At 43.3% G+C, this 23,040-nt stretch overlaps 1 protein-coding gene across 3 annotated transcripts in view; it reads right to left on the bottom strand.

The window, feature by feature from the left end:
• PREX2 (phosphatidylinositol-3,4,5-trisphosphate dependent Rac exchange factor 2) overlaps window positions 1–23,040 on the bottom strand; it is a 307,132-nt gene that overhangs the window by 59,495 nt on the left and 224,597 nt on the right. For all 3 annotated transcript variants that reach the window (XM_050940505.1, XM_050940507.1, XM_050940506.1), the window contains exons 33-35: window positions 22,933–23,035; window positions 19,924–20,067; window positions 14,542–14,656 (exon numbers count right to left, since the gene is read on the bottom strand). In XM_050940505.1, the coding sequence (XP_050796462.1) occupies window positions 14,542–14,656; window positions 19,924–20,067; window positions 22,933–23,035 (362 nt within the window). The remainder of the gene's footprint in view (window positions 1–14,541; window positions 14,657–19,923; window positions 20,068–22,932; window positions 23,036–23,040) is intronic.

Genomic DNA, 23,040 nt, shown 5'->3' with positions numbered 1-23,040 from the left:
TATAGAAAAGGGACTAATTACACTGATTTTAGGAAGGGGGTAAAGAATAACATCCCTATTGCTATTAGTGGAATTCTTAAAGCGTTAACTTAAAAACACCATTCAATCTGAAAATTTATATTCCAGAAGCTTTCAAAACCTGTCCCAGCTAATGGCAACACTGCATAAAAATCAATGGGAGTTAGGCCAGAGTACGGATTATAGGATTTAGTCCCATGCAGTGAAGTTAATGATAGTTGTTTTGACTTATACTCCCCATGACAAAAAGGAAAAATACGTATTTTGCCAGATGTAAAAGTACAGTATAGTTCTGTTTATCTGAAACCCAATTATCTGAACCTCCACATTATCCAAATTCCTTCCTTGCCCCCCCATGTATCTTATGCTGGGGGATAGGGGAGGGAGCAGTGCCTAATTTGTGCCATGGCTGAGCTCTGGGCTTGCCATGTCAGTTATGAAAGTAAAAAACATTGCTTGAGTCCCAGCACCTCTTTCATTACAAATTAAGCACTGGGAGGGAAGTTCAGGTAGTAGAGCAGAGAACCCCCTGGACAGGACTGCAAAGAGGAGGACTCAACACCGAGCCATGGAGGAGGCCCCTCTCTGCTGACTGGCTGAATGGCTCCTGCCCTCTTGGCTATCCAAACTCCTGATTATCCAAATAAAATCTGTGCTCCCCCCGTTATTCAGATAATCGAGAGTATACTGTATACTAAAATTACATGAGTAGTGGGGAATTTTATTATTAATTATTATTATTTTAATGGTTTTTTGAACAGTAAACCATCTCAGATTCGCAGATGATATTGTGTTGATCACCAAAAATACTATCAAACTACAGAAAATGCTGCGCGAACTCAACACAAAAAGCAGCCAAGTCGGACTGAAAATTAACCGATCCAAAATGAAATGTATGTGGTCTGATACCTTGTCAAAAGCCCAAATAACAATTAAGGGAGAACAAATAGAAGAATTTGAGCAATATGTCTATTTGGGCCAAGAAATTAACATGTGCCACGATCAGAAAGGTGAACTCTCCCAAAGAAAGAAAGCAGGCTGGTGTGCATTCAATTCTATCAAGGATGTCCTCCAAGGAAAAATCAACAAGGCAACATGCACCAGCCTGTTCATCTCAACAGGACTGCCAGCAATGTTGTACAGCGCTGACGAAGACAGAGGAGCAGCAACTGTCTGTCATGGAGAGGGCGATGGAAAAAAGAATTCTGGGAATTTCAGTCCACAGCTGAGTCCCCAGTGAAGTGATCTGACAGCAGAGTGGAGTGCAGGACGTTGTTGTGGAGAGCAGGAATAGAAAATGTGATGGACTGGGCATAAAGTGAGGCTCACTGACAATCGATGGACTTCAACTGTCACCAAGTGATACCCCCAGGAACTGAAACAACTGCTCGGCTGACCTCCAAAGATATGGGAAGATTTTACTGTGAAAAGACATAGCCGCACATGGAGAAGGAAGGCCAAGATACGAAAAGAATGGAAGATGTTTGTGACTGGTGCAATCTATTCAAGGGTTGAAGGACCGATCGATCAAGGTGATGAACAGTAAAAAAATCCTAAATTATAAGCGAAACAAAATACATCTTGACTGCGTCCCTTTAAGTCTTAGTTATCTAAGATTAGCAATAGATTAATTAAGCCAACCCAAAAGTTCCCATAATGACATTGTGTTCAGGATTCAAACATCTTAATAACATTATTACAGAATTTATTACTTGCATTACTGCAGCACACAGGAGTCCTAGTCACAGCACGAGAGACAGCACAAAGGTGCTTGTTTGACAATTTAACAAGTGGGTGATGGAGGCTTACATCATGGGTTGATCAATACCAAATGAAAGGTGATGACAGCTAGAGGGTGTCGTGACTGTGAAGGGTCTTGAAAGTGAAGACAAGCATCTTATGTGTGATGCAATAAAGAAGGGGGTGCCAGTGGAGCGATTCAAAGAGAGAGTGACATGGTCAAAGTGATGGGCTGGGAAAATTATCTTTACAGCATCATTCTGAATGGATATGAGTGGAATAAGATTGCATTTATCCAGACCAGAGACAAGGATGTTGCAGTAATCAAGATGTGAGATAACAGCACGAACAAGAATTTTAGCTGTGTAGGTGGCTGAATAAAATGGTTACCTACCTCTTGTAACTGTTGTTTTTTGAGATGTGTTATAATAATAAATGGGGATATACCTATCTCATAGAACTGGAAGGGACCTTGAAAGGTCATCAAGTCCAGCCCCCTGTTTTTACTAGCAGGACCAAGTACTGATTTTACCCTAGATCCTTAAGTGACCCCCTCAAGGATTGAACTCATCACCCTGGGTTTAGCAGCCCAATGCTCAAACCACTGAGCTATCCCTCCCCCCAATGTGTTTCTCACATCCATTCCAATAGGTGTGTGTGCACATATGTTTTTTCTCTAGCGGTACCCGTTGGGTTGGCTGTGGAGCCCCCTGTAGTGGCAATCTCATGGTGGTGTTTATAGGACACTGCCGACCTTCCGCCTGCTCAGTTCCTTCTTGACAGAAGACTCTGACAGAGGGGAGGCGGGTGGGATTTGGAATGGAAATGAGCAACACATCTCGAAGAAAAACAGTTACGAGAGGTAGGTAGCCATTTTTCTTCTTCGAGTGCTTGTTCATGTCCATTCCAGTAGGTGACTCCCAAGCAGTTTCTCTGGAGGAGGGATCAGAGATCACCTGGTTGCTGATTGTATGACTGCCCTGCCGAATGCTATATCATCTCTCGCTTGTTGAGTGATGGCATAGTGTAACGTGAAGGTGTGCACGGAAGACCATGTTGCTGCCTTGCATATGTCTTGAACAGGGACATGCGCATGGAAAGCTGCGGACGAAGCCTGAGCTCTTGTGGAGTGTGCCATCAACAGCGGGGGCAGAACTTTGTCCAGGTCATAGTACATTCTAATGCAGGACATGATCCACAACAAAATGCACTGGGATGAGATGGGAAGCCCTCTCAACCTTTCAGCAATTGCAGTAAAGAGCTCTGGTGACTTACAAAATGAGTTTGTGCATTCAGTGTAGAAGGCTAGGATATGCTTGACATCCAGGGAATGGACCATCCGCTCTCTGCCAGTGGCATGAGGCTTAAGGAAGAAGACTGGTAAAAATATGTCCTGATTCACATGAAACTGGGAGACCACCTTGATAGAAATGCAGGGTGAGGACGCAACTGAACCTTGTCTTTGTAAAAGACGGTGAGGGGCTTGGAGGTAAGCGCTTTGAGCTCAGAGACCATTCTGGCTGATGTTATAGCCACCAGAAAGGCAACCTTCCAAGAAAGGTAGGAGAGAGGGAAGATGGCCATGAGCTCAAAGGGAGGGCCCATGAGCCCGGACAAGACTAGGCTGAGGTCCCATTGGGGAATGGGCTTCCGCATGGGGCTGGGGTAAAGTCTGTCCAAGCCTCAAAGCCCACCATGGGGTTTCCAAAGACTGATCTGCCGACTGTCCCTGGGTTGAAGGCTGAGAGGGCGGTCAGGTGCATTTTAATAGATGATGTTGCTTCAGGTCCAGTAAGTAGTCCAAAAAGAGGGGAATTGATACGTGCTACTGTGGGATACCCTTCTGCAGGGACCAAATAGAAAATCGCTTCCACTTTGCCAGATACATGGCTCGTGTGGAAGATTTCCTACTTCCCAGGAGAACTAAGCTCACTGAGTCCAAACACTGGAGCTCCAATAGGTTCAACCATGGAGTTTCCATGCTGTGAGGTGGAGGGACTTCACATTGGGGTGCTGGAGCAAGAAGGTCCTGAGCGATGAGGTCCAGGCATAAGGGAAGGGTTACTAGTCTGTTAACTGACAGGCTTAACAGAGTGGTGAACCAGTCCTGGTGGGGCCATGCAGGCACTATGAGGATCAACAAAGCCCTTGAGGAGGACTCTGTGTATGAAAGGGAAGGGTGGGAACGCATAGAGCATGTGACTCATCCACCTGAGGTGAAAAGTTTCTGTGATGGAGCCTTGGCTGTGGTTCAGAAAGGAGCAGAACCACTGGTACTTTCTGCTGCTCTGTGTCACAAACAGATCTATGTGGGGAAAGCCCCACTTCTAGAAAACTGAAAGGGTGATGTCTGGCCTGAGGGACCATTTGTGACTGAGGAACGAGCGGCTGAGTCGGTTGGCTAGCTCCTTCTACGCCCCCAGGAGGCACAACGCTTGTATGTGTATCGAGTTGGTGATGCAAAATTCCCAGACCTCTAGGGCTTCCTAGCACAGGAGAGGAGCGAGCACCACCCTGTTTGTTTATATAAAACATTGCCGTGGTGTTGTCTGTGAGCACTGACACACATCTGCCTCTAAGGTGCTTCTGGAACGCTTGGCGTGCCAGACAGACTGCCCTCAACTCCGGGGCATTAATGTGCAGTGATAGTTCTGCCTGAGACCATAGGCCTTGAGTTCTGATACTGCCTAGGCCCCTCCCCACCCTAGTGGCGAGGCGTCCATGACCAGTGACATGGGCAGTTACGGTTTGGCAAAGGGAACTTCTGCACAGACCACTTGCGCCTGTAGCCACCAGAGTAGTGACTCGAGAATGGAAGGGCAACTATCCTGTCCAGTGGGTCTCAGCTGAGTCTGTACACTTGAGCCAACCATGCCTGAAGGGCTCTGAGACATGGTCTGGCATAGTGGACCACGTATGTGCACACCCTCTTATATCCCAGAAGCTTCATACAGTTGCTGGCTGCTGTTGTGGGGAACTGGCAGATGTTCTCGATAATGTCCCGGAGGGCTTGGAAGTGTGGCTTGGGCAGGGATGCCCAGCTTACACAGAATCCAAGAGAGCCCCTATGAACTCTATCCTCTGTGTAGGGGGCAGCATGGATTTGGGCATGTTTAGTATGAGGCCCAGTCTGAGGAACGTGGCGCAGGCCAGGGCCACATGCAACTCCACTTGTGCTTGCGACTTGGCCTTGGTGAGCCAGTCATCCAGGTACAGGAATACTTGTACCTGACATTTACAGAGGAAGGCTGCCACAACTGCCATGCACTTCGTGAACACCCTGGGGGCCATCGAAAGCCCAAACGGGAGCACCGTGAACTGGTTGTGCTGGCCACTGGCCACAAAGTGAAGAAACCATCTGGGCTGGGATAACAGAGATATGGAAGTAAGCATTCTGCACGTTGAGAGCAGAGTACCAGTCCTCCAGATCCAGGGAAGGAATGATAGAGGTGAGGGAGACCATGTGAAACCTGGATTTCTTGATGAATGCATTCAGGTCTCACAGATCCAGAATAGATCACAGTCCACCCTTGGCCTTGGGGATAAAGAAATATCGGGAATAAAATCCCTTGCCCCGAACTCCTGAGGAACCTCTTTTATTGCTCTCAGAACAAGGAGCAATTGCACATCCTGGAGGAGTTGTTCGTGAGAAAGGTCTCTGAAGAGGGATGGAGAAGATGGGTGGGAAGGTGGGAGGGAACAGAACTGGATAGAACATCCCGCCCTATCACGCTCAGAACCCAGCAATCTGTTGTGATCTGGGACCAAGGACAGTAGAAGTGGGATAGCCAGTTCACAAAGGGAAGGGAAGGATCCAGATTGAGTCCTCGTGCTCTGTCCTAGGTTGCATCTTCAAAAGTTAAGTTTCAGTCCTGGAGGTTGTTTGGATGAGACCTGACCTTGGCCTGAGGGGGACTGACTGGTGCCTCCTATTATTCCTGCCTCTTTTCATGGCTGAGTCCTGCCCTGGGGGTCCAGAGTAGAAGTGGGACGGGCGATGAGGTTTGAAGGCCTTCCTTTGGGGTGTGGCAGTGTGGATCCCCAGGGACTTCAATGTCACTCTTTAGTCTTTCAGACTATGCAAGCGAGAGTTTGTGTTCTTGGCAAACAAACCCGCACTGTCAAAGGGCAGGTACTGAATGGTGTTCTGGACCTCCAGAGGTATGCCCAAAACTTGTAACCAGGAGCTCTATCTCATGGTGATTGCTGTGGCCATGGTCTGAGCCTCAAAGTCAGCTGGGTCTAGGGCAGCCTGGAGGGAGGTTCTTGACATACTTTGGCCTCTTCAAGAAGTGCCGTGAACTCCGGGCGTGAGTCTGACGGGCGCAATTGCTGGAACTTAGTGAGCGCTCTCCAGGAATTGAAGGTGTAGTGGCCGAGCACCACTTGCTGATTAGCAATGCAAAGCTGGAGCCCCTGGTTGAGTAGACTTTACGGCCGAAAAGGTCCAGCTTCTTAGTGTCCCATGACTTTGGGGCAGAACCCGATTGACCTTGTCACTCTTTGTGGTTCACCACATTCACCACTAATGTTCCAGGCTGAGGGTGGGTAAAAATGTGTTCATACCCCTTCTGCAGCACAAAATACAGCACCTCCTTAACACCCCTTTGGCCATAGGAGGTATAGAGGTCGGGGTCTACCATAGCACCTTTGTGGTGCTTTACATGGTCTTTATAAGGAGCAACACTACCTTAAAAGGACCCTCTGGGGCAAGAATGTCCAACATTCGGTCCGAGTCTTCTGGCACCTCCTCAACCTGGAGGTGTAAGTTTTGGACTATCCTCCTAAGAAAGTCCTGGTGCACCTTATTTTCCATCACAGGGAGTGTGGTGGTGGAGGTGCCAGCCACCGCCTCATCTGGTGAAGAGGATGATGAGGCCCATGGGACCAGGTCATCCTGACCCTCAGACTCACTGGAGGGTGGCTTGGGCACATCTGCTTGCTCTATTTGGGGCGGACTGTGGCGCTGGTACCACATGGGGTGCTGGCTCAAGAGTTGCACCCACTTGCGAAGACCCAGGGTCCTTGTCACATGGGGGGTCTTCAGGTGCTGTGGGAGTATGGTGTAGCACCGACGTGGCTGAAGTAGGAGCATGGAGAGCGGACACCATGGCTATAGCCCTGGAACCCTGCCCTTGAGCCTGAGGGTAGGCCCAAGGAGTCCAAAAGTCCTACTGTACTGGGCCCTGCCATTGTGGGGGCCAAGATATCACCAGCACCAGCACGTCCCGCGATCTGCAGTGCCAGGACTCAGACTGGTACCAATCAACTATGTTGGGAGATCAACGATTCATTATCAAAGTCGACGAATAGTTTGAACAAGACCATGGAGGGTGAAGCCTGATGGTGCCGGGGAATAGTACCACAGTGACCAGGAGCAGTGGCGTAGCTTTGGTGGCTTTCCCCAGTGTTGAATGGGTGGCGGTGCCCATCGGTGCTGCAAAAGGTGCCATAGACTGTGCCATCGCCAGTCCTGGGCCTCACGATGCTGCCTGGACTGGTGCCAGTGGTCGTGCCTGCAGGGCCGGGAACTGTGCCGTCATGACAATAAGGTATCTGGCGTGGAGGGAAGATCAATCTTGTCCTCCAACTCCTCCCAAGACGGGGAGTCGACAAGCACCAGACTCGATGGAGCCCCTGGCAAGGCCGGAGTCAACAGCACCAAGATCTGAAGGCCAGGCTGTGGGTGACCTGACATAGGAAAAACCCCGCTAGGATCCCTGTGCTGTTTCCTGATGGGGGACCAACCCCTGTCCACCTTCTTCTTCTTATGCGGCACCGGGGACTGAGAGCGGTGCTGCATGCTCAAACCTGCTTTGTGAGCCGGGGAGTAGTGTCTATGCTCCCTGGAGGAGTCTTTTTTCGGTGCTGAGACATCCCACACCGAAGCCAGTGTGCTGCACACCGATGTCGCCAGTGCCGCTTCTGGTGCTGGCTGAGACTGAAGAGCCGCCTCCATTAAAAGGAGCTTGAGGCGATAGTTCCAATCCCTCTTCGTCCTGGGTCTAAAGCTCCTGCAAATGGAGCACTTATCTGTTTGATGGCCCTCACCCAGGCACTTAAGGGTTCCCACAGTGTTCACAGGATTTAAACCGTTGAGACCGAGGCATACCCCGGTCAGGGGAGCTAGGGATGGGGGGAAACCCCTGAAAGAGGCTAACTGTAACTACTACTAAACTACTACTTTCAAGAACTATTTACAACTAAATGGAAGGTAACCACTAAGTAGGCACTTGCAAAGCAAGAGGCTGAAGGAAGCTCCAGTGACCATCACTGGAGTTAAGAAGGAACTGAGCAGGCGGCGGGGCAGCAGTGTGCTATATACGCCACCATGAAGGTGCCATTCCAGGAGGCTCCACAGCTGACTCGACGGTTACCGCTAGGGGAAAAACCTTCCAACGATCATACATGCGGTGCGCACACACACTTATTGGAATGGACATGAGCAAGCACTCGAAGAAGTATGTAAAGATACAATGCAGAAAGAATCAGCAAGCTTTAAACATAGTCTGGAGGTGACGACTTAGAGAGAGGTAGAAGTCAAAGATCACACTCTGGTTATGGGACCGAGTGACTGGCACGATGGTTATGTTGTCCACTATGATGGAGAAAGGAGGTAGCAGGAACGGCTTGGGGAGGAGGATCAGGAGCTCTATTTTTAGCCACATTGATCAAGAGCTGACTGCTAGACATCTGTGAGGAAATGTGAGAAACAGGCTGAGATTTTGGCTTGGCCAGAAGAAGACAGGTCTAGAATAGAGTCAGATCAGTGAGTCATAGTTGAATTTGTGTTTGTGGATGAGATTACTGAGACACAAGGCATGGAGGGGGGAAGAGAAGAGAACCAAGGAGAGAGCTCTGTGGAACTGTGGCCCAGGAACCTCGTTGTGACAACTGGCAGAGTGCACAGAGAGGCACACAATTTTACAGGGATCCCTTGGATCAAGTATATGCACAATAATTCACCAAAGGGTGTTATGAAAGTTCTCTATTCAGAGCCAGTAGCTCACTGGTTATCATAATCATTGTGGAATGTATATACAGATAACACTTAAGAAGTTATGCATCTATACTGGAGGTTATGTTCTTAAAGCCTGGATGTTAAAGGCAGGTCCCCAGAGGTGACATGTCTCAGCCAGATTCTGTTCAGGCAGGGGATAGTAGATGCTAGGTTCATCTCTGGTCATTGTGCATTGTGTGTCTGGCAAAGTAAGTCTATTTGCATAATGAGCCACCAGCTAATCAAAACTGTGAAATTAACAAGAGACTGCAAGATCTACAGGAAGGAACACACAGCAGGAGAGTGTCTGGTTTATTAACAAAGATCAGAGCACTGTTTTGATAGATCGGGAGTTGCAAAAGAGAGACAGTATCCTCTACCCAGGGGACAAGCTGGCAGCATATTCTGTCTAATAAAAAAAAGGATGACAGCTGGCCTTGGATGAAAAATGCTAGAAGGACTCAGGGAAGAGCTTTGCTTTATATAATGTGAAAGTATCTAGTTAAATAAGTTTAGGCTCTAGAATGCGTGTTCTGATTTTATATGTAACTATTTGTTTCCAGTATTTCTACTTGCTGTTATTTGAATCTCTCCTCTTTGTTAAATAAACTTTTCCTTATTTTCACTATGAACATATCTAAGTGCTGTTTGTTACAAGGAGCGGTGACCTGGGGGAAGCCAATAAGCTGAGTCTACTGCTTCTTTGAGAGCAGAGAATCTGTGAGTACTGTGAGTATCCAGTGCAACAAGGGCTGGACACTTCTGGGAGATGCTTGGAAGGCTCAGAAATTGGAGCATGTCTATCGTTTACCTGCAGAGGGACAGCAGAGCCTGTATAGGCTGAGAGGGGAGCGCTTTTGTTGTCTGTGTACATTTTTTTTATGGATCTAGCTAAATTTCAAAGCAAAATGTTGTTTTGAAACAAAAAGTTGAAGCATTTTATTTAAAGATATCAAAATGGACCATTTAGACTTTTTCAAGAACATTGTTTTCATTTTTTTTAATTAGACCAAAAACTATTTGCTGAATTTGACCTGAATTTGCAAATGATGTCATTTGACCAAAAAATGTATTTTTGGTCAATAATTATTTTCTGAAAAAAATGCTCAGCTCTACTCAAGGGTATTTTTTAAGACAGGAGAGACTAGCATATGCTTGTATTGTGAGGGGAAAGAGTCAGAAGAAAGTGAGAGGTTAAGGAGAAGACTGGGCACGAGGGACATCAGGAGATGGGATGTGGTCACTTATATATCAGCTACAGTATCACTAAGGCATATGAGGATAGGCCTTGCTGGAGCCCTAGGCATAACTAAACATGTGAACCAAAGGCTGTGAACCAGAGTAAGTCTGGCCTTGGTAGAATAGTAACACAGAAGGAATTGGCTAATGAAGGAAGCACTTCCCTGACTGGAGAGGATGGCTCAAGAATACCCAGAGTTCTCAAGTAACGACGTAAACAAATTTCCAAGCGATTGTACAGGAATACACTGACCTCTTGTAAGATAAGGGATAATGGATGAGGATGTTTTGTTTGAACTAGCAGGCACAAGGTATAAGGGTGGTAACTAACAACATCTGGAGTGTAATAGGTAACTGTCTTGTATCAGTGTATAAAAGAAGTCATATGAAGGGCAACTTTGTATAGGCCAAGGGGACAGGACCCTAGTGGGCCTTTACCTTATCAAAGGCATACATGTATTAGTGTCCCTGTGACACGATGGACACGGCACTAGTACCGTGCTTTGCCAACAATAAACCTGGCCAAGTGCCTTCATCACTGAACCGAGCCTGTGGTCTTTCTTATGAATAACATCGAGTTCTGCTGAATTAACATGGAGCGCTGTTGGCTAGTGCAGCTGACATCAAAACTCCAAGAGCGGCAGCACTGAGCAGCAGTAACAATGCTGCTGCAGCAGCATTCTGTGGCACTAACAACAATGAGCTCTTTATATTCTTCCTCTAACTTAGAAGATAACTGCTGAGTTATCAAACATATAGTAATAAAGATGTTTAAAATCTTTGCTGACTTAATTGCTTTCTCCTGGTGGTGCAACAACTTCTTATTAAGAAACCTTTAGGTCGGAATAAATTTACAATGCTGGCAACTGTCACCACCTTCCCAATTTGCAAATCGAATTTTTTCCCCTGCAAGTGACAGGGAAACAGAAATGGTGACACTTGGTTAACTATAAAAATAAATGTAATCTGGCTGGCAGTGTGAAAAAGAAATATACACCCATTAAGAATGAGTATGGTGCAGATGTTAACATTTGTTTTTAAAAAAATCATAGTTTTATTTATTTACTTCTGAAGTAACAGATTTACACAGATAAAGCTTTTCCTATGTGTTTATGCATCTTTTTTGGAATTCTGTAGCAACTTTAATACTTCACTAAACTAAAATTAAAAGTTCCTTATAGTAGTGATTTGATTAAAACTGCTAGGGTTGAGTTAAATAAGAAAGATGGAAAGAGGTTCTAATCCCTCCCCCATAAACATCTTGTACTATAGCTTCCTCATGAAAATCCTATGATTTATGTTTCAGTCTTGATATATAGTACTTGCAAAAGCCTAAAAGCAAGAACTGTAAAAGATTAAAGTTTTATGACTGCCCAACTCAGAGTCAAAGACAGCAGTTTTGTATCTAGGCCAACATATCTGCTATATCACTGGTGATATTATGAAGAAACTGGTCAGAGTTCCATCAAGGTTGTGTTTTGCAATTAAAGCATGGACTCATCCTCTCTGTTATGTATGATGAATAAAGCATACCCTCCTATTTCTTTTATCTTTTTTACAGTGCAAATATTTGTAATAAAAATACTAATATAAAGTGAGCACTGTACACTTTGCATTCTGTATTGTAATTGAAATCAATATATTTGAAAATGTAGACCATCCAAAAAAATTTCTAATAAATTTAAATTGGGTATTCTATTATTATTTAACAGTGTGATTAAAACTGTGATTAATTGCAAATATTTTTCTCATCATTTGATAGCCCTAGTAGATCCTATTACTTGCAGAGCACTGACAGTACTTCCAGGGAGCATGCATACATTTTCATGAGATATTTAATTTCAATTTTATGGTTTTCTTTGAGAACTATTATCCAAATATCACTGAGTTTTGCTGGTGTAGTTACTTTATTAGAGTCTCTTAGCCAAACACCTATTCTAACTAGCAACTGGCAGAACAAGAATATTAACATCTGCTTTTCTAGATTTCTTGTACTCTATTTTCACATTATATTACATATGCAGTTAATTCCTGAAGCTCCCTTGCCCTTCATTTATGGGATATGGTATGATCACCATTAAAAAGTCAGCATTTACAAACACTTACCACATTAGTATTGGACATAACAGGTTTTTTCCCTATACTGGGAATACAAAAGACCCACTCGACATGAAATTTTTGGTAAATCTTGACTGTTTAATCATGACTTTTTGAAAAAGTATTCTCCTAGAGGTTGGCCAGCGGTCAGGTTTGTCAGTAAAGATGGCTTTAAGAGTATTATATCCCATGAAAGCTGCAGCAGGAACTAAGATAGGAAGATCATCACAATGCAGAACAGCAGACACCTTGTTCTGTGCTCTTTCCAGCTCACACAAGCTAAGTAGGATCAGGCAGCATCAGCACTTATAGGCCCATTAAGTTAGTGAAATTTTTGCCATTGATTTCAGTAAGCTTTAGGTCAGGCCCTTGGATAGTAAACCTCCTCAACTAGCTGCCTTGTGCTGCTGGTGTCACAGCCAAGTAATTTGGAAGTCAGACTGATGTATGGAAGCAGTAGAACTTCTTCAGTGAAAGGCTGGCCTCAGCTAGCCCATGTGTTGCTATGGTCAGAGAAAGCTGCAGAACCCATGTTTCACACAAGTACTTCCACAATAAATGAACCAATAGAAGAAACTGAGAACATGCTTCTGGATGACAGTAAATGAAACAAGGGAAGAGTGAACGCAATAGGGTGCCTAATTATTATAATGGCAGCTGTGTTAAAAGTGTAGAGACACAGATATAGTAAACAGAAAGGACATGCACAATTTTTATTGAATATCTTTTACAACTCCTAAAGGAATTTCTGAAAGTCCACAAATGAGGTAAAACAGAAGAACACTATGTACACCTAGACATATTTTCAGAAGAAAAGCAGAGAACTTCTCTTGAAAAGGGTGAGTGGAAGGAACTGTACATTTAATACTGGGATCTTCACTCTTTTTTTAATACTGCTCACTGCTCCCTGTCCAAGTACAGTCACTTTAAGAAAAGTTTGGACAAGATGACTGTGTTCTCTTTCCTCCTCCTTCCCCTTTCTCCTATATCTTTATCTCATCGTTCTTTCCCTCACTTCTCATTTCTTCTTTTAAAAGCCGCCCACCTTCTCAGAGCTAATGGGAACCAGATACCATTTCAGATTTCATCAGCCTTATGAAGCTAGAAAAACAAAAAGCCACAATTTTACTGCATTCTTGATTTTCCAGTGAGCCTTTTTACAATTCATCTACAAATATAGCCTGCTCAAATAAATGGCTTTCAAAAATGCAGTGAAAATGCCTAATATCTATTCTCCTGAGCTTGTTACATTACTTTACACATAGATAAAAGCAGAAATTTTTCTATATGAAAAATTCCACTGGATGTTATGGAATCATTACTAGAATGCCCCATCTTGTGATTTTTTTATGTACACTGTACATATCTCTTAGATGCAGTTGAAGCAAATACCCATGTTTATTTTTCTTTTTTTGTTGACACAATGGTATTGAGCGTCCAGGAAAACAGCATGGGCTGTTAAATCCTGTTCTGTAGAGATTAAGTAAATAAACCTACAAAATTAGATTATAATATTTAACAATTCTGATATCAATACATCAATTCATTAACCAAATACAGCTGTAACTCATGATATAGCAATATAGCATTATCAGTGCCTTTTAAGGAATTTAACTATACCGGTTTATGGTGTTCATCTCAAGGTAGATATTAATTTAACTGGTATGCACAAAAACTCTAGATTGTCCTAGGTGAGGCATTTCAATCTTACTTTAAATTGAAACTGATAGATTATTTCTTGAATTGCTTGAGTATATGTATTCACTGAAGTTGTATTATAGTTTTCTAAATTTACTAGAAAATAAACGAGAGATTAACCTGAATCTAAACCCATTATGCAAAAACTTCCACTAAGTGTTGGATGTTCACACCCACCTTTAAAAGCTGTGGGACAATCTGTAAATTAACCCCCTCCCATCCACCTTCCCCCATCAAATGTAAACCTAATATCTTTATACAAATAATATTTCCACATAATTACAATAGAAATTTTTAGTTCTGTTACAAAATATTTTAAGGGAATCATTTCTTGTCTTTAACGTTTTGCTAAGTCATTTCCCCTACATTATAAAGAATTGTGAGTATTGATTGGGGTTCTCAAATTTTTACATATGTGGATGCTTATAGGAGAGCTTGGCTTGGATATCACTTTCCATTACTTTTATCATCACCCAGACTGTTCCCTTCTCAGATACAATCAAATAACAACCTTGCAGCAACTATATTAATAGTGTACGGGGAAAAATATTAGGAAATAATTTCATTATTTTCACTTGTTTTTCAATGCAATTTAGGAATGCAAGGAGGAGAGCCAGAACCATGAGACCAGCCAGTGCCCTGTGAACTACCAGTGCTCCATGGACCACAATCTGAGAATGTCTGATTTAGGTTAATTTAAAATATAAAATCTACATAGCCACCATAGGGAAGGCTGGCTTTCTACCTACCTGAGTTTCTGGTTATACTGTTTGACCTTTTCCAGTGAGGCTGCATTAATCTGGGCTTGAAATTCTTCTACTGACACATTGTCTCTGTAATAATATCCTTCCATGCTCTCCAGTGCTGTGATAAGAGGGAAAAAAATCAGTAGTAAATATTTACTATACTCTTTCTCTGCAGTTAGAACCGGTCTGCAGTTTAGTGCCATACTTCTTAATCTTGAGGCTGTGACCTTCAACATTGATTGCAAATCTGTTTTTGTGTGTCATCAAATTTCCACAGATCTTTCTCTAGGATTTTGTTTAAAAGAAAAATATTTCTTGTCCTTAAGAAAAACAGTAAAAGACAGGGCTGATATCAATTCTGTGATTCTAATTAGAGTGCTTCTGCCCTCTGAATGTAAATACACAGACACTATTTAGAACAGTTTTTAGTTCTGAGGTGACCTTGGGCACCTTTGGTACAATGAGACATTGTAGAAGTGGTTAGGCTATAGAAAGAAAGGGACACATAATGACTCTCTTTTACTAGGCCTGATCTTTGGATACGTGCAGCCCCTGAAACTCCAGTTGCTTTATTTGAAAGTTTAAGGTGTTCAGTATTTCTCAGGATCAGGCTCCACTAAAAAACTTTTTCACACAGCCTGGAAAATGCCTTCTGGACCAGAAAACACATCTCTACTTTGGGATCAGAATGTTTTCAGTGTTATGTAAACTTGACTCTGACTCCCTGTCAGTTAATGTATATACATCTAAAATTAAATTAAATAGAGGGAGCGGAGAAGTGAAAAATGACAGAGTGATGAGGTAAATCATTTAACCCTTATACTTTTGGCACACTTTTTCCAGCTCTAGTTCACACAAACACACAAAAAAACCCTACTTAATTTAATATAGATAGTCAGGATGTTAGATCATTTTTTATAGCTGAGCCATACCTAGTTTAAAAGACCTATGAGTGTGCAGCTGAGAAATCAAGATCTTCACATTCAGATCTTATTAGATTAATCTCATAATAGAGAATTGGGACTTCAGTTAAATACATGTGGGGGGAGAAGCAATGAAGATTTTACAATGAGGAACCCTGCCACTTTAATAATAATCTGTACAAATTTTAAGAGTTAGTTACCCAAGAGAACAATCAGAAAATGCATCTAATAAGCATAATTCTTATGGGGACAGCTTGCAGGTTCAGAGCCCCAGCTGCACACCAAATACTAATTCTCATGACAATTCTTAATGTGACCAGTCAGTAAATAATTCATTCATTGTTCAAGAACATGCAAATCACAGTTCCTCTGAGTACTTATAGAGCTCATAATTTTGCTTCTGTACAAAAGATGGTAAAGACTGATGATCAAATTGCCTCCTAAGATGCCTGTCTTGAGCTCAACCAGACAGGGCTCTTGTGGAAGGCCCACTGTTCTCATTGGTATCTGCATGGTTGTCGGTGTCCAAGTTAGTAGGTTCTGGTGCAGAATTGGGACCTTACTGTGTAGAACAGTTTTGCTCTCCCCTTAAAGAGGGAAGAGGGCATTGTAATGCAGAGGAGAGAGGTGCTTCTGTTTTGTATATTTAAAACCAGAATAGAAAAGACTAGACTGAGGTTAAATGTGAACTGCCAAAAAATGTTAAAAATAAAAACAAATGTTAGTTTCAAAGTTAAACAGGTTAATTAGCTCAACTGCAAGTGTAAATCCGAACTAAAGAGTTTAATTTTTTACAAACTCATTTATTCAGTAGATATAAACTCACCCACTGGGAATTCAGAAGACTTTATGACAATAGAAATATCCCCACATATTTTCTCCCTCTCTCTTTCACACACATATATCATATTCACACATACACACATGCTCTGATCCTGCAAGGAGATATCATTTCTGTCCTTTTGAGATCTGTATAATTAGTCACATGGTTCTAAAAAGTCTGATTTACAGGTAGAGGGATACATAAGACATAGTAAAGATTTTTAAAGCTCTCTACACATTTTCTAAGGCCCTCAATTTTACAACTGTTTATACACACGCTAAACTTTATACATTGGAACTCAATTAGACTACTCACTAGTATAAGATTAAGCATATGTGTATTTGCAGGAATGGGGACTAAAATTGGGTTTTTAACTTCTTAAAATACTGTCTGTAGCCCATACAAAATACATGATGGTGTAATATGAAGATTTAAGTGTCACTCATCTGAAATGACCTTCACTGACTCACGTATTCATCCTACAAGCAACAAAAACCCTTTCCAAACTCATGCTGCTAAAAATCTTTTATACTACAACACCATGTAGACTCTTTATTTAGGCTGGAAAATATCTTGGCTCCATTGAGTTTCAGGCAGCAAGACTGTCCCCCCCAAAAATGAACAGCTGCATCTACAAAATGCTCAGTTCTTGAAGACATGACATTTTCTCTCTTGGTCACGAACAGGTTTCAGTTAGACTTGGAGAGCAGTTTCTTGTCAGCCAGTGTAATTAAAGATCACAGCTTTGATAGCACATCATTATAAAACTGATGTGAAAATGAGTCACAGCTCACTGTGTGTGTAAGAAAAACAAAAGTGAAGTTACAGTAGTTCAGTGTATCAGTAAGTAAGACTTTTGTCATCACTAGAAAGATAGCAGGGGCGGCTTCAGCAGGGCCGGCTCTACAGTTTTCGCCGCCCCAAGTAGCGCACCGAATTGCCACCGCGGGCGGCAGGGGTAGTCCATGTGCCCTTAGGGTGGCAGGCGCATTTCCGCGGCAGCGGCAATTCGGCAGCAGCTTCTATGGTTAGCTGAAGCCACCCCGTACAGCTAAACATGGAAGCTGCTGCTGCTGAATTGCTGCTGCCGTGGAAATGCACCTGCCGCCCTAAGGGCACACGGACTACCCTTGCCACCCACGGCGGCAATTCGGCGCGCTGCTTGGGGGCAAAACAACAGGGACTGCCGCCCCTTGCAGAGTGCCGCCCCAAGCATCAGCTTGGAATGTTGGTGCCTGGAGCCAGCCCTGAGCTCCAGGCCCCAGCACGCCAAGTGTGTGCTGGGGGCGGCAAGCCGCGGGGAGTGCTGTGCTGACGCTGTGAGGGCAGCAGGCAGGTTGCCTTCGGCGGCTTGCCTGCGGAGGGTCTGCTGGTCCCGCAGCTTCGGCAGACCTCCCACAGGCGTGCCTGCGGAGGGTCCGCTGGTCCCGTGGCTTCGGAGGACCTCCCGCAGGCGTGCCTACGGGAGGTCCTCCAAGGCCGCAGGACCAGCGGACCCTCCGCAGGCAAGCCACCGAAGGCAGCCTGCCTGCTGTGCTTGGGGCGGCAAAATGCCTAGAGCCGCCCCTGAAGGATAGCATGTCTACCTTCTGCAGCTGGGTAAAGTGATGATAGGAAGGAGGAAATGAGTGTTATGCAGGGCATCCGGTTCTCCCCCTGGTTCAGAGTATTTTTCAGAAAGGTGTAGAGTTTAACATGGATCCCAGATCCAGTACAGATGTGGGTGAAACTGGCTGATTTCACAAAGCCAGCCTCACTGGTGAAGTAGGATGGATTTTCTCAACAACATTTTGATAGGATAGTGAATAAAGAAATCTCAGAGTTTAAATACTGCAAATTATTAAATAGTTCGGCCTTCTGGGAATCCTAGTTTCTTGCTCCCTTCCTCAACCTAGCTGATAGTGAACACAACTAGTGCCATGTCTGAATTTGTCTGCTGAGACCAGGGGGCATGTCTTAATATCCAACCACCTGGAATCAGGGCCTGCAACACAGGCAGCCTCATCAGTAGAGCTGTCCTGCAGCAAGCTGACCATAATGTCTGTTTGGCTAGAGGGGTCCGCAGGATGGCTCTTAAGACAGCAGAAGCAGTTAGCTGACTGCTCAATGATGATGTCCACCACTGTGAAGTCTCCTGCATTACCTTGTTTCGCTGCTCCTGCCTGGCACCTAACCTTGCCTCTGTCCAGCCCCTGCCTTGAATCCCTCCTTGCTCCAGTTCCTGACCTCCAGCTTGACTCATGGCTTTGTTTCCTGACTATTCACTCTGGCTTGACCCTCGGTTCAGGTATCCAGTTCTCATCTTAGATCTGACCCTTGGCTTTAGCTTCCGACCACTGATGGGTTCAGGTATCCAGTCCCTGTCCTCCGGTCTGACCCTTGGCTCCAGCTTCTGACAACTGATGCCTGCTCCAACCATTAGGCATGATGCCTGCTCTGAACAATAGGCTTAATGGCCCTCATCCCAGTTACCTGATGCTACTGCCCTATTCGGTGTAAAGAGACACAGGCAATTCTGCAGCACATTCTGTACAAGAAAAAAAACTTTAATATTTTCAAGATCATACTGGAGCCAAACTATTTCCCATTCTTTGTGTGTCTTTATCATCTCATCATCTGCTGAGATGTTCCTGCTGTTATTCAGTCTCCTCATTGCCCTCCCTCCAGTGGGTGAATTTAAATCTATAAATAGTTTAAATGAAAAATCATTTAACTTTTTCTTTGGGACTTCATTTAAAATTGAGCTAACACCTTTCACTTTCAAAGATGTATTTGTCTTGACTTTAGCCTGAGGGTTTGCTATTCACCTTTAAATATTTTTGTATTGCAGTTACTTTTTATTAGATCAAAAGTTTCCACAAATTCTTCCTTCCTTCATTTACTTGATTTATGAGCCCATTCCGAGTGTGTGCCAAAGACCTCCTGCAACATCCTGAGAGCTCTCAACTCCCACTGAACTCAAAGGAAGCTGAAGGCAATCAGCACTTGGCAGGAGGCATTTGCCACTTTGGTGAATCAAACCCCAGGGTCCTGACAACTATAATGACACCACTGCTCACTGTAGGGAATATACAATTTACAAATAACATAAGCATCAATGCTATTCATCCTTTCACTAATGTTTGTGGTGTCATGGCTACAGATACCCGGAAAAGATATTTAACTCTCCATATGTTTTAAAGAAGAATCACAGCTGATATCACCTTACTCCTTTACCTGTTTGTTTTTTTTTTTGCTTTGTTCATTTGGAGAATGATTTTTTTTTTTTACAATTTAAGAGAATTTTCAGGTCTGAGAATTGCCCACTAATATCCACACTGAATGAACTTACAAAAAAACAAACAAAAAGATAATCCACTTTTTCTCTGCAGTTGGTGTCAGTATGTTTGGTTTAAACTCAGAAGTATGCTCTGGAAGAGTTTATATGAAAAATATACTTCATTCCTTTAAAATTAAAATTCATCTCAGAATTAGAACCTCAGTTCAACAAAGTATTTGAATTGAGGCCCTTATTCTGAACCTAATGAGACTGTTCATGTGCTCAGAGCTACATATGTGATTAAGTACATTGCTGAATCCGGGCTAAGATAGGACTGCAGATTTTCAAGAGACTATTTGAAGGTATAGAAAAAGAATTACCTTGTGCAAAAAGTACTGGGTGGATTTTAAACCCTCCTCCATTCTTCAGCTTTTGAGGAAGCTGCTCAAAATGGTAATTATCAAGATAAAAGTAAACCTTCAAAGCTTGCCGGCTTCCTTCTGCTTGATATGTGATTGGAACATCTAAGAAAATAGTTAACATTGCCATGTTATTAATAGCCAACAACTATGTGATATTTTCTCTTCCAAAAACTAGAAAGAATGTTACATTCAAAAATTATACATGGCCAAATTCCTGTCCCTAATTCTGCCTGCTCTACAATGGACCACCACCACAAAGCAGGCAGAAAGATGCCTTAACAGCCAACCACAGGTTTCTGCAACAGAGGGGAATCTTCAGGTGGTGTAATGGTGATTCTACACCACCTACTTTCCCACAGGTGTATGAAGGGTGGGGAGGAAGCATGCCAGTGGCAGAAGGGAGTGGGGTGTAGTGCATACTGCTTTTTTTGATCCCCACCTGGGACAGCAGACCCTTTGTGATCATGGCAGCTGGCATGAATTAAAGCAACCCATAGGCTGCTTTAAGTTATGCTTGGGGACACTTTGGCCTCTAGCCAGACCAAGATCAGTGGAGTAGTTAGATGCCTTACAGCCACCTTACACTCCCCTCTCCTCAGTGATGCCAAGTATGAACTCTGTGTAGCTTAGAATGTGTCCTCTGATATTAATTCTAGTTATTGAACCACGGTCTCCTCACATCAGAATTTCTGTAATGCATAAAGCTGAGGAATATATAACTGCAGAACCGTTCAATGAATAATAGTTAAACTGGAGACTCATTTTCTGACAACTGATTTCTTACTGTACAGGACATAAAATTATATAATAGTATGTTTCATTACACACTGACACACCAGATGTCACACTGAATTAAATGAGAAGTTCCCTTTCACCTTGGTTTAGATTCCTAGATCTTCTAATGCCTCTGGCTCTATCATTTGCAATGATTCCCCAATGTACATTTTCAATGTTGTGCAGGTGAGTAAGCATGCAACTGCCATTAGAAAAAGCCAGTGAAAATTTACCCTTTTTACCCTAAGGGTACATCTACACTTTGAACTGGGGGTGTAATTCCCAGCTTAACTAGACATACTTGTGCTAGCGCTGACTGAGCTAGTGCATCAAAAATAGAGCATAATCACAGTGATGCAAGCAGCATGAGGGACTAACCACCCTGAATATGTATCTAGCAGGGTGAAAAGATTAAAAGATTTGCTAGGTAAGTAATCAGGGCAGCTAGTGTCCTGCTCCTCATACTGCCATGGCTACACTCAATTTTTAGCATGCTAGGTCAACCACAGCCAGCACGGGTAGATCAACCTTCACATTACACTCCCAGATCACAGTGCAGACATACCCCAAACTTTAACATTTGCAGAGTTACAGCAGCTTACTTCAAATAAAATTTCATGCATATTTCCAGTTATAATTTTAAATTAAAAATTTAAACAAACTACAACCTGTAGATGTTATTGGTATTGACGCTATTAGATTATGATTTTGCATCTCCAAGAAAAGGAGGTTAAATTGCCACTTGTCACTATTTTTGGCATCAAGAAATAATTACTTTCTTTTAACTTTGGCAGTTATGCTTTGCCATAAATAAAAGAGCTGAATTTGCCACCAAAATCTGCTTCTCCTTGAAACCATGAAGTTTGGATAGTTGTCATGGTGGCATTTAAACTAAAGGTTGAAATAGAGCTTGTTGCAATTTTGTTTTGATCTGAATGTTACACATATGATCTCTGAGTATCATCATATATGAGAAAGACTTTTCCATGGGAAGGAGACAATATGAGCACTGCACAACACAGGCAACTAATCTGCTCTCAGCTAGGAATGCTGTCCAGGCTGACCCTACACCCTGTCTTGGATGACCCTACACCCTGTCTTGGATTGATGTCTGGTTTAATGGGACCTCTTCTTAATGGGAAGAGGTTGAAGCAGGGCTATGGAATCCCCTCCAGACTTGTTCACCCTGACACAGCACAAGTAGTATATAAATCAAATCCTAACTCACCACCAGCTCTGCAAATGTGAACCCTGGCAACACTCGTTGACTGTAAGGTGGTACTTGAATTCTGGGAGTGCTGATACCCTCTCTCACTAGCAGCTTTGGGATCTTTTTACTGTAAAAGTTATCTTGTGCGATCTCTATCCCCAGGGCAGTATTTGTTTGGAAAGCTTGAAGTTAGTCAGGCACGCTTTTCCTCCTGCTGAGTTATGAGACTTTGGAAAAGTGTGTTTTCATTCGCTGTGCCAAATTCACTGCAGGGTCTTAACATCAGGAAAGGGGTACAGAGGCAAAAAAAGGCTACAACCTCTCCTCCACAGGAGTTGGCAGGCAGTCAGTGCATCCCTAAGAGTAGCTTGGGCATGCAGATGCTCTAATTCAGCACATCTCATTAGCCTGCACCAGCAGGGCTCAGAGGACTCTTCTTGACAATTTAAAGCTGTCCCTGACCGACAGGACCCTGGAGGAAATACCATCTGCCTCTTCCCACTCAGAATCTCCTCTTCTAGCACTATGCTCCTCATTGGTACTGAGAGATGTAAGTTATCCCTTCATGTGTCATTGATGATGTAGATGTGAACAATGTTCTAATGTTCTTTTGTCCTCTCATAACTTGTTTTACATACTGCTCCTCAGTGAGAACTAGCTCTTCTGGACATTTTTTCTGGAAAGGTCACTTATCCACTGGCTTCACTGGGACCATGAATTGTTTACTGAGGTTCCTGAACAGCAGTCAGATAATAATTACTTTTCATCATGACTGACCTTTTCTGGATATCAGGAGATCTAGTGAGGAAAGACTCTGTTATTCCATTCCCAGCCCCATGACCCATATCATTCCCAAATTAAGACATCTGCCCAAGAGCTGAGATGTTCCAGAAAAGAAAAAAGTTATATTACTTTAAACATATCTAACATGCCACTGTTTGTTTATAGAACAATAAATCTCATAAATATACTTCTTTACTCACTTGCGACTATTGGTTCTAGTTCTGACTGCTTAAAATAAAAAGTAACTTTTTCCAGGTCAAACAAAGCAACCAACGTATCTTCTAGCATGGCTTGTTCATCAGTCTGGA

Source organism: Gopherus flavomarginatus, chromosome 2 (assembly GCF_025201925.1).
Source record: "Gopherus flavomarginatus isolate rGopFla2 chromosome 2, rGopFla2.mat.asm, whole genome shotgun sequence".
NCBI lineage: Eukaryota > Metazoa > Chordata > Testudines > Testudinidae > Gopherus > Gopherus flavomarginatus.
The sequence above is the reverse complement of the archived record's forward strand: the minus strand, read 5'-3'. Positions and strand labels throughout refer to the sequence as shown.